Raw genomic sequence first — 16,524 nt, 5'->3', positions numbered from 1 at the left:
ATTTATATTTTAAATACTTCGACGTATTTTCAAATAGTCTGGCTGAATTCAACTACTTCTATTTGAAAGAATATATATATTTTTTTTATCCTATAAATGGCTTATTTGCAAACCTGTTTCCAAATACATTATTTTAAATACACCTAGGACAAACAGACCTGGGTTCAAATGCATGGAGTATTTAAATATTTGTATTTGAAAATACATGGCAACTTTCCAATTATTTCCAAATGCATTCCGATATTCAAGTTCTTGTATTTTCAAAATACTTCTAAATGCCTTTTGAAACAATTTGAAAATCCCTCAAGTATTTGAAGCCAGGTGTCGTTAATTACCATCAACCCACAGACCAATGCCTTAACATCCCTTCAAAGTTGTGAGCTGAGAGATTCTGTCCACTCTACCCTCCAACCTCCCTCCCACCTTGATGCATCCCAAGCTGACAACACATATATCTATATATCTATATATATATATCTATCTATATATCTATATATATATATATAACACATAAAGGTAGACTAGACCAGAAAGCTGAAAATCTCTGCAGTTAAGTTCAAACCCAATCTATTAATGGGGAGTTGGTCTGACTGCAGTCGGCACACTCAGACAGCTCTCCAACAGCGAGGCTGACGCTCCATCAGAACCCAGCTCTGCGCACAACAACACACACACACACACACACACACACACACACACACACACACACAGGAAAGTTATTTTGATTACTTGAGATCCTATTTTGTACTCATCTATTTGGTGGCATAACATGCCTGGGGGTGTTGAGGGGTGTCGGCAGCTTCTACTGAATGAGAGTTTCATGAAGTGCAGGAGGTGATGAATAAAGAAGTAGAAGAGCTCACCCTCTGAAGACTGATCTCCTTCTCTCTATCAAAAGGCATCTAGTCAAGCACTGTCTACTTCTGATGGTATATTGATGAGCAAGTTTGTCAGTGTTCTTGTGATAACTCTTCATGTTTTGTCAGACACGCACAATTTTCCTCTTCAATCAGGGACTAGCGTCATGTTGGAAAACAATGAACTCTTGGTTTTAAAGATTACACAGGTCGCTTTGATTTTAGTGACCCATAGGAAGCCACATACTGAGGGAAAAGGACAGTTCACATTGTGCACGATGACCTCTGCTGAGATCACTAGTTCTACTGTTTCTCACTACTCTTCTCTTTTCTCACTCAGGACTTCAGAAAGCTTCTGAAGAGGGAGGAGAGGCCGATCCTCATGATGCTCTACGCCCCATGTGAGTCATCACATACACAGACCGACACCTGATTTCACTTATTTACTTCTGATAATCGCTCCTACCAATACAGTTTAGAGTCAGGATAAGAGCAAATAACTAATTGGTATATCATATTTTATGACTTCCATAGAATATACAGTACCAGTCAAGTTTGGACACCTGCTCATTCCAGAGTTTCTTTTTACTATTTTCTGCATTGTAAAATAATAGTGAAGACATCAAAACTATGAAATAACGCCTATGGAAACATGAAGTAACCAAAAAACTGTAAAACAAATCAGAATATATTTGAGATTCCTCAAAGTAGCCACGCTTTGCCTTGACAGCTTTGCACACTCTTGGCATTCTCTCAACCAGCTTCACCTGGAATTCTTTTCCAGCAGTCTTGAAGGAGTTCCCACATATGCTGTGCACTTGTTGGCTGCTTTTCCTTCACTCTGCGGTCATTGTCCTTTTGAAAAACAAATGGTAGTCTCACTAAGCTCAAACCAGATGGGATGGCAGAATGCTGTGGCAGCCATGCTGGTTAAGTGTGTCTTGAATTCTAAATAAATCACTGACAGTGTTTTCAGCAAAGCACCATCACACCACCTCCGTGCTTCACCTCCTACTCAACGTCTCACAAAGACACAGCTGTTGGAACCGGTAATCTCAAATTTGGACTCATCAGACCAAAGGACAGATTTCCTCCAGTGTAATGTCCATTGCTCGTGTTTCTTGGCCCAAGGAAGTCTCCTTATTGGTGTCCTTTTAGTCGTGGTTTCTTTGCAGCAATTTGACCATGAAGGCCAGTTGATGTTGAGATGTCTGTTACTTGAACTCTGAAGCATTTATTTGGGCTGCAATTTCTGAGGCTGGTAACTCTAATGAACTTATCCTCTGCAGCAGAGGTAACTCTGGGTCTTCCTTTCCTGTGGCAATCCTCATGAGAGCCAGTTTCATCATTGAGCTTGATGGTTTCTTTCAAATGGTTTCTTCAACTGCGACTGCACATGAAGAAACTTTGAAAGTTCTTAATTTTCTGAATTGACTGACCATGTCTGTCCTTTCTCTTTGCTTATTTGATCTGTTCTTACCATAATATGGACTTTGATTTGGTCTTTTACCAAATAGGGCTATCTTCTGTATACCACCCCTACCTTGTCACAACTCAACTGATTAGCTCAAATGCATTAAGAAGGAAAGAAATTCCACAAATTAACAAGGCACACCTGTTAGTTGAAATGCATTCCAGGTGACTACCTCGAAGTTGGTTGAGAGAATTCCAAGAGTGTGCAAAGCTGTCAAGGCAAAGGGTGGCTACTTTCAAGAATCTCAAATAAAAAAATTAACAAATCAAATTAACACTATTTTTGATTACTACATTATTTCATAGTTTTGATGTCTTCACTATTATTCTACAATGTAAAAAATGTAAAACCCTGGAATGAGTAGGTGTCAACTTTTTACTGGTACTGTACATCAGTGAACTCCGTCAAGATGGGAAATGAAACTTATGACTTGTCCCAAATGGCACCCTATGCCATTCATAGTATGTAGTGCACTTCATAGGGAATTAGGGTGCTATTTGGGACTTAGTCTTACACTAAGCAGAGTTTTGGGAAGTGATGTGGTGGTAGAGGGACGTCCCTTAAGGGAAAAATCCTTGAGCTTTTCCCTCAGTGCTAGACTCTACCATTGCAGCTTGTCATTGATTTTGATAATCAGGTATTTATTGAATAAAATCGTTCATGAAATGTTCAACCAGGCTCCTCTGGCCAAATTGGAAGCTCTAGATAGTTTTATTTTTACATTTGATATATGTCCAACTTTGTCATGAGGATTAAGTCTTAACTGCCCATTTTATAGTTGTACATAGCCCCTGTGATATGCAACTTTTCAGGGAAGTTAGAAACCAATATACACAGGCAGTTAGAAAAGCCAAGGCTAGCTTTTTCAAGCAGAAATTAGCTTCCTGCAACACAAACTCAAAGTTCTGGGACACTAAAGTCCATGGAGAATAAGATCCCCCTCCCAGCTGCCCACTGCACTGAGGCTAGGAAACACTGTCACCACCGATAAATCCACTATAATTGAATTTCAATAAGCATTTTTCTACGGCTGGCCATGCATTCCACCTGGCTACCCCTACCCCAGTCAACAGCACAGCACCCCCCACAACTCGCCCAAGCCTTCCCCATTTCTCCTTCTCCCAAATCCAGTCAGCTGATGTTCTGAAAGAGCTGCAAAATCTGGACCCCTACAAATCAGCCGGGCTAGACAATCTGGACCCTTTCTAAAATTATCTGCCGAAATTGTTGCGACCCCTATTACTAGCCTGTTCAACCTCTCTTTCGTGTCGTCTGAGATTCCCAAAGATTGGAAAGCAGTTGTGGTCATCCCCCTCTTCAAAGGGGGAGACACTAGACCCAAACTGTTACAGACCTATATCTATCCTACCCTGCCTTTCTAAGGTCTTCGAAAGCCAAGTCAACAAACAGAATACTGACCATTTTCAAATCCCACCGCACCTTCTCCGCTATGCAATCTGGTTTCAGAGCTGGTCATGGGTGCACCTCAGCCACGCTCAAGGTCCTAAACGATATCTTAACCGCCATCGATAAGAAACAATACTGTGCAGCTGTATTCATTGACCTGGCCAAGGCTTTCGACTCTGTCAATCACCGCAGACTCAATAGTCTTGGTTTCTCAAATGATTGCCTCGCCTGGTTCACCAACTACTTTTCAGAGTTCAGTGTGTCACATCGGAGGGCCTGTTGTCCGGACCTCTGGCAGTCTCTATGGGGTTGCCACAGGGTTCAATTCTTGGGCCGACTCTTCTCTGTATACATCAATGATGTCGCTCTTGCTGCTGGTGATTCTCTGATCCACCTCTACGCAGACGACACATTCTGTATACTTCTGGCCCTTTGGACACTTAACAACCCTCCAGACGAGCTTCAATGCCATACTACTCCTTCCGTGGCCTTCAACTGCTCTTAAATACAAGTGAAACTAAATGCATGCTCTTCAACCGACCGCTGCCTACACCTGCCCGCCCGTCCAGCATCACTACTCTGGACAGTTCTGACTTAGAATATGTGGACAACTACAAATACCTAGGTGTCTGGTTAGACTAAACTCTCCTTCCAGACACACATTAAGCATCTCCAATCCAAAATTAAATCTAGAATCAGCTTCCTATTTCGCAACAAAGCATCCTTCACTCTTGCTGCCAAACATGCCATCCTACTGATCCTCGACTTCGGCCATGTCATTTACAAAATAGCCTCCAATACCCTACTCAATAGACTGCATCCAGTTTATAACAGTGCCATCCGTTTTGTCACCAATGCCCCATATACTTCCCGCCACTGTGACCTGTATGATCTCGTTGGCTGGCCCTCGCTTCATACTTGTTGCCAAACCCACTGGCTCAAGGTCATCTACAAGACCCTGCTAGGTAAAGTCCCCCCTTATCTCCGCTCGCTGGTCACCATAGCAGCACCCACCTGTAGCACTCGCTCCAGCAGGTATATCTCTCTGGTCACCCCCAAAGCCAATTCCTCCTTTGGCTGCCTTTCCTTCCACTTCTCTGCTGCCAATGACTGGAACGAACTACAGAAATCTCTGAAACTGGAAACGCTTATCTCCCTCACTAGCTTTAAGCGCCAGCTGTCAGAGCAGCTCACAGATTACTGCACCTGTACATAGCCCATCTATAATTTAGCCCATACAACTACCTCTTCCCCTACTTTATTTATTTATTTTGCTCCTTTGCACCCCATTATTTCTACTTTGCATTTTCTTCCACTGCAAGTCTACCATTCCAGTGTTTTACTTGCTATATTGTATGTACTTTGCCACCATGGCCTTTTTTTGCCTTTACCTCCCTTATCGCACCTAATTTGCTCACGTGTGTGTGTGTGTGTAGACTTATTTTTCTACTGTATGTTTGTTTTACTCCATGTGTTACTCTGTCAAACTGCTTTGCTTTATCTTGGCCAGGTCGCAATTGTAAATGAGAACTTGTTCTCAACTGGCCTACCTGGTTAAATAAATAAAAAATATAGGATAAACACTGGGCCCTTGGAATGAATGGTAATATTGCAGTATTTTTATTGCATTGGTTCCATCTTGATAAATCATGCACTACTACAAAGTTCTGTTCATATTTATTGGTCCCTTGATAGAATGATGAATTTATCCTTTTATTCAGTATGTTGACTAGCTGACTGAGTGATGAGTCCTTAGTGTGCTTCTGTAATGTCTTCTGTTATTTCTCCTACAGGGTGTGGTGTCTGTAAGAGGATGCAGCCCGTATTTCAACAGGCAGCTACAGAGACCAAGGGTAAATTTGTAAGTAAACTCCTCTTACATTTTCATTGCTTGAAAATCTTAATACATTGTTGCCTGTCTCTGAATTCGTTTTTGGGTTAGTTGTCAAGTAGTTATGTCCCAAACATTCTCAGTTCTAAGACAGCTCAAAATCCGTTCATCCAGTCAAATTTAATAAACGTATGCAATTGCTAGCCTGTCTACCATAGCCCCTCTTCTTGGTAGAAAGCTATTTTGAATGCACTGAAGCTCTCCTTTAAGTGATCATGGTTAATTAAAGGGATACTTCAAGAGTTTGGCGACGAAGCACTTCATCTACAGTACCAGTCAAATTTGGACACCTACTCATTCAAGGGTTTTTCTTTTTTACTATTTTCTACCTTGTAGAAGAATAGTGAAGACATCAAAATTATGAAATAACACGCATAGAATCATGTAGTAACTGAAAAAGTGTTAAACAAATCAAAATCTATTTGAGATTCTTGAAAGTAGCCACCCTTTACCTTGACAACTTTGCACTCTTGGCATTCTCTCAACTAGCTTCATGAGGAATGTTTTTCCAACAATCTTGAAGGAGTGCCCACATGCTGAGCACTTGTTGGCTGCTTTTCCTTCACTCTGCGGTCCAAACCATCTCAATTGGGTCGAGGTCAGTGATTGTGGAGGCCAGGTCATCTGATGCAGCACCATCACTCTCCTTTGTCAAATAGCCCTGACACAGCCTGGAGGTGTGTTTTGGTTATTGTCCTGTTGAAAAACAAATGATACTCCCACTAAGCGCAAACTAGATGGGACGGTGTATCGCTACAGAATGCTGTGGTAGCCATGCTGGTTAAGTGTGCCTTGAATTCTAAATAAGTGTCACCAGCAAAGCACCATCACACCTCTTCCGTCCTTCACGGTGGGAACCACATGCAGAGAATCCGTTCACCTACTCTGCGTCTCACAAAGACATGGCGGTTAGAAACAAAAATCTAATTTGGACTCATCAGACCAAAGGACAGATTTCCACCGGTCTAATGTCCATTGCTCATTTTTCTTGGACCAAGTAAGTCTTCTTTTTGGTGTCCTTTTTTAGTGATTTATTTGCATCAATTTGACCATGAAGGCCTGATTCATGCAGTCTCTCTGAACAGTTGCTGTGTCTTACTTGAACTCTGACGTGTTTATTTGGGCTGCAATTTCTGAGGCTGGTAACTCTCTAATGAACTTATCCTCTGCAGCTGAGGTAACTGGGTCTTCCTTTCCTGTGGCGGTCCTCATGAGAGCCAGTTTCATCGTAGCGCTTGATGTTTTTTGCAACTGCACTTGAAGAAACTTTCAAAGTTCTTGACATTTTCCGAATTGACTGACCTTAAAGTAATGATGGACTGTCATTTCTCTTGCTTATTTGAGCTGTTCTTGCCATAATATGGACATGATCTTTTACCAAATAGGAATGTCTTCTGTAAACCACCCCTACCTTGTCACAACACAACTGATTGGCTCAAACGCATTAAAAAGGAAAGAAATTCCACAAATAAACTTTTAACAAGGCACACCTGTTAATTGAAATGCATTCCATGCGACTACCTCATGAAGCTGGTTGAGAGAATGCCAAGAGTGTGCAAAGCTGTCATGGCAAAAGGTGGCAACTTTTATTTGGTTACTACATGATTCCATGTACATGTTATTTCATCGTTTTGATGTCTTCACTACTTTTTTACAGTGTAAAGAAAAACCAAAACTTTTGACTGCTACTGTACATCATCAGAACTGTCAAGATGGGACATTAAACTTATTCCCTGTCCCAAATGGCACCCTATGTCCTTCATAGTGCACTACTTTTGACAAAAGTAAGCAGAGTTTTGGGAAGTGATGTGGTGTTAGAGATGTCCCTTAATGATTGCCAGGATTTTTCCAACAATGTAGAATAAGGAAAAACCTGTGTGTGTGTGTGTGTAAACTTGACTGGTACTGTACTTCCCCAGAGTAGGGTTGGGCGGTATCTAGATTTTAATACCGTCTTACTTTTTATGTATGTATGTGCACCGCTGGGGCGCTATTTCTAAAAGAATATATATTTTTTAAATTATTTTGGGGGGGTGCACAAAACAATTTAGGCAACGGGGCTCTTGGGCTGAAATAAAGTCTCAACAAAGAGGTGGACTAGAGTCAACCACAGATCGAAATCACGTAAGAAACCCCCATGTGACCTAGAAAAACAAAGACTGGGTGTTTTAACACGCTCATCCTCAAGCAAAGCAGGCACAGCAGAAAGTCGGCAGGGAGAAAATGCACCCAGCCACCGCTTAGAAACACACCTTGCTGCGTGATTCATCTTCCATAAGAGAAAACAATGTATTCACAGCCGTGGCTCTGAAGGGAAAAAGTACACCCAGTGTTTAAACATACAGGAGAGGCTTCTTTCTCTAGAGAAAACAATGTAATCGCTCCATGTGTGTGTGCCTCATGGAAAAGAATGAGTTCTAATTGAAGGTGTTGTGTGCGTCCCAAATACCACCCTATTCCCTATAAAGTGCCTACATGCCCAGGTCAAAAGTAGTACACTGTATAGAGTGCTATTTGGAACACATACTTGGTTAGCAAGGCAGGCTGAGTGAATAAATGAAGTATCTTGTTTAGAGATTTGCATAATAGATGCATTTAGCTCTCATGTACACACGCACACACACGTGGAGTGTTCTGTTTTGGCTGTGTGGTGTGCGAAAAGTGATCTTGTTGCACAAATGACGGTCAGCCAAGTCATTGGATCCAACACATTTTTCCCTATATCATTACAAATGTAGGAAGAGATTATTTCTCCTAAAGTTTATTTTAGTTCCTCATCAAGCTTGAGTATGTGCCAAGTCTTCATAAAAGTCCAAGTAATGAAACATTCACATTATGAAGGCAGGGAACCTCATAGATTTGGCAGATGAGTTTTTGAGCTTTTTGAATTGCCTTTTGAAAGCTAACCTAGGTAGATTATTACCATGCATATTTCATTGTCCCCTTTCATCTAACATCTGGTTTTCATGTGTCATTCTGTTTACATGGTTTCCCCTCCTTTTTGAGTCATCTTCATTTTGTGGAACTTTGTGTTTCTATGATGAATTAACCGTGTGTCTGGTCTTTAGGTGCTGGCTGGGATGAACGTGCACCCAGCTGAGTTTGATGGCCTCAAGCAGGAGTACAACGTCAAGGGCTACCCGACCTTCTGCTACTTCGAGTGAGTCTCTCACTATAGGCCACCGTAAACACCCCCCCCCACACAACTCAATCACTCATACGGTTTCTATTAACAGGCGAGCCTAGTTGTGGTCAATTTTCAGTGTACGGATTATTATAATTATGATCTGGTCCAACCATTTGCTCCAACAAAAATCGTCCCCTGGCTGAATCTAGTTGCCTGTTCCTGAGTAAGGGCTTCAGAGGGTTCTAGGAGAGGGTTCTAGGAGAGGGTTCTAGGAGAGGGGAATGTAGGTAGGATGGAGGGAAGGTAGAGTGTGGGTCTGTCTGTAGGCACTGGCAGACTTCACTCCCCCTTCCTTTTTCACAGGAGGCAAGGGTTGCTCCAGATGTTCTGAATCTGTTTATCACTTAAGAAAGTTTCTTTGCGTTGTTGGTTGGGTCTTAACGTATTCTGTTTGAAGCAGGCTCACAATGGGGGGGCTCTTGCTGTGGCTGGCAGGGGAGGACATAGGCCTGGTGTCTAGTGGGTTCCTTGGCTGTTGGTTCAAAGGCATCTGAAGGAGGTTGGGGTCTAGGCTTTCTCTCTCTCTCCTGCGTTGCCTCATCGTCCCCAAGTCTCAGACGTCACACATCAGGGGGTCCTAGAAGTAACTGTCACGACAGACTCAAAGTGCGCTCAGACACTGTCAGTCTGACCCTAGATCACTTCTGTCAACTCAAACAGTCTCTTGTAAACGGTGTTTCTCTCAACCTCCAGCCCTAATCCTTTCCAACCCAGCCCAGCCTCAACACAACACTGAGATGGAGAGGACAACGCTGCTAAGGACTGTATCGTCTCTCTCAGCCCTTTAATTATTGATGGGCTAATTAAGCAGAGTCCTTGGCCCAGGGGGGAGGTGGGGCTAACGACCATACAGTACCATTGGTTACAGTAATGAGTCTCTCTCACTGATAAACATGAGTGCATCAGCCCAGGATCCAATCATTGCTGCTTCTAGAATTGTCTTGCTGTTCAAGCTCCTTTTCAAAAACCTTTTCTTTCCACTGCAGAGTGGGTGTATCTAAGGAGAGCAAGGGCACACAGTTAAACATTTTGATAACACTTAAAGCATGCAGGTAGAATGCTTTCTAACTTGTTAGATAACTGTATCATAATGCATTATACCTGCATGTCAAGTGTTTCCAACAGTTTTGCTCAGCTGAAACAGAGGTAAGCGTCCAGGCTCTCTCCCTCTGTGCCTCTTAAACTACGTGTGATGCGTGGCACTAATACTGTATGGCTGCTGTTTTGAATTTTACATTACTTTGGCCTGATGTTCACGGTTCCCTACAGATCAGTTCCAAATGAGCATGATCTGCAGGCATTCGGTTCAGCTGGAGCAGCTAGTGCTCCTCGCTCCCTACCCACCGCCACTGATTCATTTCAGTCTCAGGAGATCAGAAAATATGAATAAGCTATTACATGAGGATCTGTTTCCGTGTGGGAAGACCCACATAGATATCCACACAATTTATAATTTTAGCTACTGTTTTTAGCTTATTTATTATGCATGGTGAGGGGACAATGGAAGACATGTACTTCTACTCTTTTAACTAGTGGTACATTTTAGGAAGGGGTAAAACAATTCATGTTCAACTTTTTTGTTTGAGCTTTTCCTCGTCACAAAACACTTCCTTTTGACTTTCCACAACAGTAACCCCGGTCTCTCTGTGCTGTATATCTCACTGAAGAAACTACGTCTTCTGGACATAAAATGCACTTTCCTAGAGGTCACCTCTTTCAGTGAAGTCAGTAGGTTACATTGTAGTTTTTCCATCGTTCTTAGAACTTCTAGAAGCTGAACTCAGAATGTTGTGCAACACACATGGATTAGTGTGTTTCCTAAATATAGTAATTATTCTGGGTGATACTGTACTGATGCCAGCAGATATTTTATATTCTCTCTCTCCTCTGTGTTTTTAGGAAGGGGAAGTTCCTGCACCACTATGAGAACTACGGGGGCACAGCCAAGGACATCACTGACTGGATGAAGAAGTGAGTTTAACCGTTTCCTTTCTTTCCATCACTTTCCCCTCATAAAATAGGGTCAGGAGGTTTTCCTGACCATGGGTTAGGGAGCTGGGAAAACTCTGTGGCCTATTCATGTTCCTGTGTGGCTCAGTGGGTAGGCGCGTGGTGTTAGCAACCCCAAGGCCAATGAAATGAATATGTAAACCGGTATACTTGCTGTACTGTAACTTCCTTTGGATTAAAGTGGCATATTACGCCTGTACAGAGTATCAACCTACACTGTGGTCTCACCCTTTTGTGGGGTGGTTAGAGCGTTGGACTAGTAACCGGAAGGTTGCAAGATTGAATCCCCGAGCTGACATGGTAAAAACCTGTAGTTCTGCACCTGAACAAGGTAGTTAACCCACTGTTCCTAGACTGTCAATGAAAATAAGAAATATTTCTTAACTGACTTGCCTAGTTAAATAAAGGTAAAATCAATAAAAAATGTCCCCACTCTGATCCCGGTTGGCTCTCCCATTTTCACACTCGACTGTTCACTACGCTCTAGTCTATTGAAAGGGCACGGAGCAGATTGCAGGAAACGAAGACAGAGGGAACTGAGTCTCCAGTGGCTCTCAAAGGCAGATGCTTCAAGGCATGACAGCTTTCCTCTCCTTGGAGTACACTAACCACTTCAGAAACAATCCCACGGTATATAACCACACACACACACACTGTAGAAATGATCCTGACTCAGTCTTCCTCTAGGGTCCAGTATGACCTGCTAGGAGGGCTGTACTACTAATAGTTAATGATCCAATATCCGTAGTGAACATTACATGCCTCTGTGGATGGCCTCACATCACCTCTGCAAGATGGGCTGAACCTGCAGAGCTTGGCTCTTAGATTCCTCCATGGTGGCATTATGGGCTGTCTGTCGTTATGGAAGCGGGCACTAACACCACACACAAAGTGGTACTGCAGCAGGCATCAGTAGGCTAGCTAAGTAGTAAGGAAGTGCACCTGATGTTGCCTAGAAACGAGCTGGACATCTGGCTATGAATAAGTATGGACCTGCTATTCATTTGAATATATTGGAGATGACATGCAGTAGGTTGCACCAATTTGTAAGTCGCTCTGGATAAGAGCGTCTGCTAAATGACATAAATGCAGTACTCTGGAGCACACTGTCCAGGAGCTGTCAATCTAACTGCATCCCAGTTGCACATGAAAACAGATATTCCACCTCCTAGGCTCATTTACACGTGCTGTAGGCGGTTGTTATTAACACGTATGTCTTCTCCTGGACTCGTGGCTAGTAGGAGTAAAAGACTAAGAAGTGTGTGTGTGTGTGGCGCCACAAGGTCTTGGCTGTGCTAGGGAGGGCTCTGTCATAGGGGTGTGACCACTACAGGCCAGATGTGTCTGACGTGAGTAGGAGCTACAGTACAGCTGGGCCTGCCTCTATTCATAACAAACATGTTTTAGCTCACTTCTCAGCTCTAAGTTTTTCTTTCTCACCCCCACCACCCTCGCCTGTCTCTCCAGTCCCCAGCCCCCCCAGCCGAAGGTCCCAGAGGTCCAGTGGTCGGAGACTGACTCCCCTGTCTTCCACCTGACTGATGACTCCTTCGATGGGTTCCTGGCGGAACACCCGTCTGTCCTGATCATGTTCTACGCTCCATGTGAGTAGCCACACTCACACACTCTCTGTAACAGGTTATGATGACATCATACGGTTTACATAAGTTTCATCGTGTCATTGCTAGAGCTTATGCAACAGAGTGCTATTGTTACAAACACTTTGTAAAAGTGCCCAAGTTAATCTTCAGCTGGTTAGATTTCCATTGCGAAACATCCTCATCCAAAACTCATCTGATCTGTGAGGAGAGAAGCAAGTAAATGTCAGGGGGATGTTTTGACAGAGTTGAAAAGCAGTGATATTGTCATAGCTCACCGTATAACTTCAAATGTATGCAAATACTGTACATGCACATATTACAAAACACATTTTGGAACGCAATAGTCGCACAACTGAATTGTGAATTGTTACACTTCGAATCTGCATGGAGATGCTCTCCCTTCCTAGATAATGCACTATTTAAGGTTTTTCAGCACTTTCAACTCTTTCCCTCTTGTCTGCTGACGACCTCCTCCCGGCTGGTCCTCACTTAGGCCCTCTTTACTTTGCCTGTCAACCTGGTACCCACCCGTAGTAAAAAAGGACCATGGCTCACTGGGGATAAAAGTCACATTTTATATGGCTCCTTGTTATAACAAAGGCCAGCTAGACCAACCCACCCTCGCCCCATGGTGCCCTACCTCTCACAATGGGCATCCTGGCTTTCACTCTTCACTGGGAACGGCTGTGGCCAATCACTGAGGCAACCAACTGATACAAGCACATCAGGCAGACATTTCAGCTCTCACACACACACACACACACACACACACACACACACACACACACACACACAGGAGCCCCTCCTAGCAAGACCAAGCAAATGCATACACACAAAATAACACACTTGTCTGGAAGCAGTTTAATGGTCAACTTTTCATAGTGAGATTAATGGCCTCATGGTCAAGAGCAACAGCTTTTGTCCAGCTCTTATGGAGACAGTTTGATCCCATCCTGTGTGAGCTGCTCCCTGCACACTGGGTTGTTTCCCTTGTCTGTGTGCATCTGCCGACGCAGGATGTATAGAGGCCAAATGACTGTAGTTTCTGAATGGCCCTGGTGGATCATCTCAAGCATGACGGACGCTGGCGATTTATATATGTGGGCGTGTGTCTCAGACCTGTCCACACCAAGGTTAAAAACAGGATCTGGCCAAATGACTCATCATCCTCTAGTCTATTCAGACTGGTGATAGGAGGAAACATGGCCAGCCGCCCGCTGAACCATGCTCAGCAGAGCCGAGCAGAGCAGCCTTATTTTAATACCCAAGAAGCATTTGTCTGTTCAACACTCCAAAAGGAAATACACACATGCACACTCCCCTGCTGTGAATCAACATTTCATGTAGCTTAGCCCTCCTCCCCCAAAACTCCCCTCCTGCCCCAGACACTAAATGAAGGTGATGAAACCAGCAGAGGTGAGGTGATGCAGAAGATGAAGCAATAAAGCACTATTATTCTGTCTCCTGTTTTTAAACTATTTAAGGTCAGAGGCAGTGCTTTCCTCCACACAAATCCTGTCTGACAATTCTACAAAAGATTCAAATTAAACACTAACAATTTTTTTGCATGCAACAGTGTGGTATGTATTATGTGGAGTTGAGATGTTACTGATTGAGGACTGTGTTCCTGGCTGTTTTGAATATGGCAATGTGCCAACGACAGATCCAGCAGATGCATCCAGCCATGCACAGCAATGCTATTAGAAAACACACACAGCATGCATTCTGCTCTTCAGAGAGCTTAGGCAATATAGGCCTTACAAACAACCTCTAGTGGATGCTGGTTACAAATATGGAGTTCAGAATCTGAACTTTTTTTTTTCAGCTCTGAAAATAAGATGCGTAGCTGCCGAGCTCATACTTTTTAATCAAACGCTGCATTTATTCACGACGCTGGAATTCAGTGTCACAGCTGTGTTGACAAGCTTGCAAACACAGTCCACCCCATTCTCGCACTGTGGGGAACATTAGTCCTGTTATCCTCTCACGTCCCCAGCCCAGCTATGTCACTGTGGTCTCAGTTCCACTGTTTTCTCCCATCACAAGGTGATGAGGACAGAACCGTTCAGTTCCTACAGCTACACACACCCTGGCGTATGGATGGAGTCATGCCTATAGTTTAGTGGACAGACATGACTATATCCTTCAGGCTTATACTTCAGGGAGTTAACTCACTCTAAATGTCATACAATTTACTGTCCCTTCTAGGGAATTAACCCACTTTAATACGAGGTGAGAACATTGCTCTCATTAGTTCCGTGTGTTGGTCTCTGACTTGTTAAGTAAACAAAGCACGAGTTGGGCAACATTAGGCGTTATACAATTTTATATAGTAAAACTGCCAGTGGTAAGTTAAACAGGTGGGGGAACCAAGGAGAATTCCCTGAAGTTTAATTGAATGTACTTGGATGAGGCCCTACTGAGAACAGTGTTGTGAATGGCTTGATTCATTCAATTAAGAGGCTCTTTGCTGTTTCTATTAAGGCCACTTATAATGTGATTATGGGCAAGTATGGTGAGAATCCCTAGCATTAAGTCATCGTTGCTCGGCTAGTCGTGTGTTTAAGTCATCCTCATTCAGCAGGTCATGTCTGTTTTTGAACCGCAGGGTGTGGCCATTGTAAAAAGATGAAGCCAGAGTATGAGGAAGCTGCTGAATACCTCAACAAAGACAGAAATGTAAGTACAAAGATGTATGTAACATGGGGAAAGAGGGATACCTAGTCAGTTGTCCAACTGAAATGTGTCTTCCGCATTTAACCCCTCTGAATCAGAGACGTGCGGGGGGCTGCCTTAATCGACATCCACGTCTTCAGGGAACAGTGGGTTAACTGCCTTGTTCAGGGGCAGAACAACAGATTTTTACCTTGTCAGCTCGGTGATTTGATCCAGCAACCTTTCGGTTACTGGCCCAACGCTCTAACATAGTGCTTGTGATGTGTATATATGTATACTTCTGTTGAAGCCTTGCAACACCAATTTATTCCAAACCCCAGCTGTGAGATATTGCCTGACGTGAACACCAGAACAGAGTTAAACCCTTCTACTTGGCTGGTGCAGTCAGTCTGACACAAGTGCCTGGCTGTCAGAGCTCCTTATGTGTTTCTGATTAGCTGGGTGTGTCTGCCCTCTTCACTATGGTAATGCTGGACTCCCCAGCCCAGAGCCAGGGTCAGGCCAATACAAATCAGCAGAGATCGCCTTGTGATTGGAACAATTCTCATCCATCCCTGACCTGCTTTGATCTGCTCTGCTCCTCTTCCCTGCTCTGCTCATCTCTGCAACACTGCTGGGTTTTGTGTATCAAGAATGGTCCACCACCCAAAGGACATCCAGCCATCTTGACACAACTGTGGAAAGCATTGGGTTCAACATGGGTCAGCATCCCTGTGGAACGCTTTGGACACCTTGTGGAGTCCATGTCCTGATGAATTGAGGCTGTTCTGAGGGCAAAAGGGGGGGTGTGTGTGTGTGTGTGTGTAACTCAATATTAGGAATGTGTTCCTAATGTCTGGTATACTCAGTCAGTGTATATATTTCTATAAAAGTACCTAGAAATGACGGTGTACTTTTCAGGCTTTATATTCAGCCTGTATTGAATTACCTCACTCTAGAGGGGTCAACCAGTTTTTGGGGAATTTGAATCTGAGGACGTTTTGGGCTTTTCTTGCCTCTACAATGATGTTCCAAAAGTATTTTGAACTTGTTATTCTAATCTCGCGTGAGTTATTTGTTTGGTGTGGTGTAAACTTCATGTGCTTGCTTTTTTAATTTTTTTTTCTCCCTATGTTCTCACTGGGCTGAGTTGACCTTTTTAAGTGCTGTGATCCAGTCTGAACTAGCTGATCTACTATGATGATGGTGTATCCTGATCTGACTCCTGTCCTCTTGTTGCTCCAGAGCCCTGGGGTTCTGGCAGCCGTGGACACCACCATTCACAAGGCGGTGGGAGACCGCTTCAAGATCTCCGGCTTCCCCACCGTCAAGTACTTTGAGAAGGGAGAGGAGAAGTTCACTCTACCCCACCTTAGGAGCAAGGACAAGATCATTGAATATCTGCAGAAGTGAGCCATGTTCTTCTACAGTACTTTGTCCTT

At 43.5% G+C, this 16,524-nt stretch overlaps 1 protein-coding gene across 1 annotated transcript in view; it reads left to right on the top strand.

Moving 5' to 3' along the window:
• LOC106586417 (protein disulfide-isomerase A5) overlaps positions 1 to 16,524 on the top strand; it is a 61,662-nt gene that overhangs the window by 22,566 nt on the left and 22,572 nt on the right. The window contains exons 7-13 of the mRNA XM_014173648.2: positions 1,198 to 1,258; positions 5,532 to 5,599; positions 8,698 to 8,789; positions 10,716 to 10,787; positions 12,294 to 12,430; positions 15,036 to 15,106; positions 16,328 to 16,491. Coding sequence (XP_014029123.2) covers positions 1,198 to 1,258; positions 5,532 to 5,599; positions 8,698 to 8,789; positions 10,716 to 10,787; positions 12,294 to 12,430; positions 15,036 to 15,106; positions 16,328 to 16,491 — 665 coding nt within the window. The remainder of the gene's footprint in view (positions 1 to 1,197; positions 1,259 to 5,531; positions 5,600 to 8,697; positions 8,790 to 10,715; positions 10,788 to 12,293; positions 12,431 to 15,035; positions 15,107 to 16,327; positions 16,492 to 16,524) is intronic.

The sequence above is a fragment of the Salmo salar genome, chromosome ssa25 (assembly GCF_905237065.1).
Source record: "Salmo salar chromosome ssa25, Ssal_v3.1, whole genome shotgun sequence".
NCBI classification, from domain to species: Eukaryota; Metazoa; Chordata; class Actinopteri; order Salmoniformes; family Salmonidae; genus Salmo; species Salmo salar.
The sequence above is the reverse complement of the archived record's forward strand: the minus strand, read 5'-3'. Positions and strand labels throughout refer to the sequence as shown.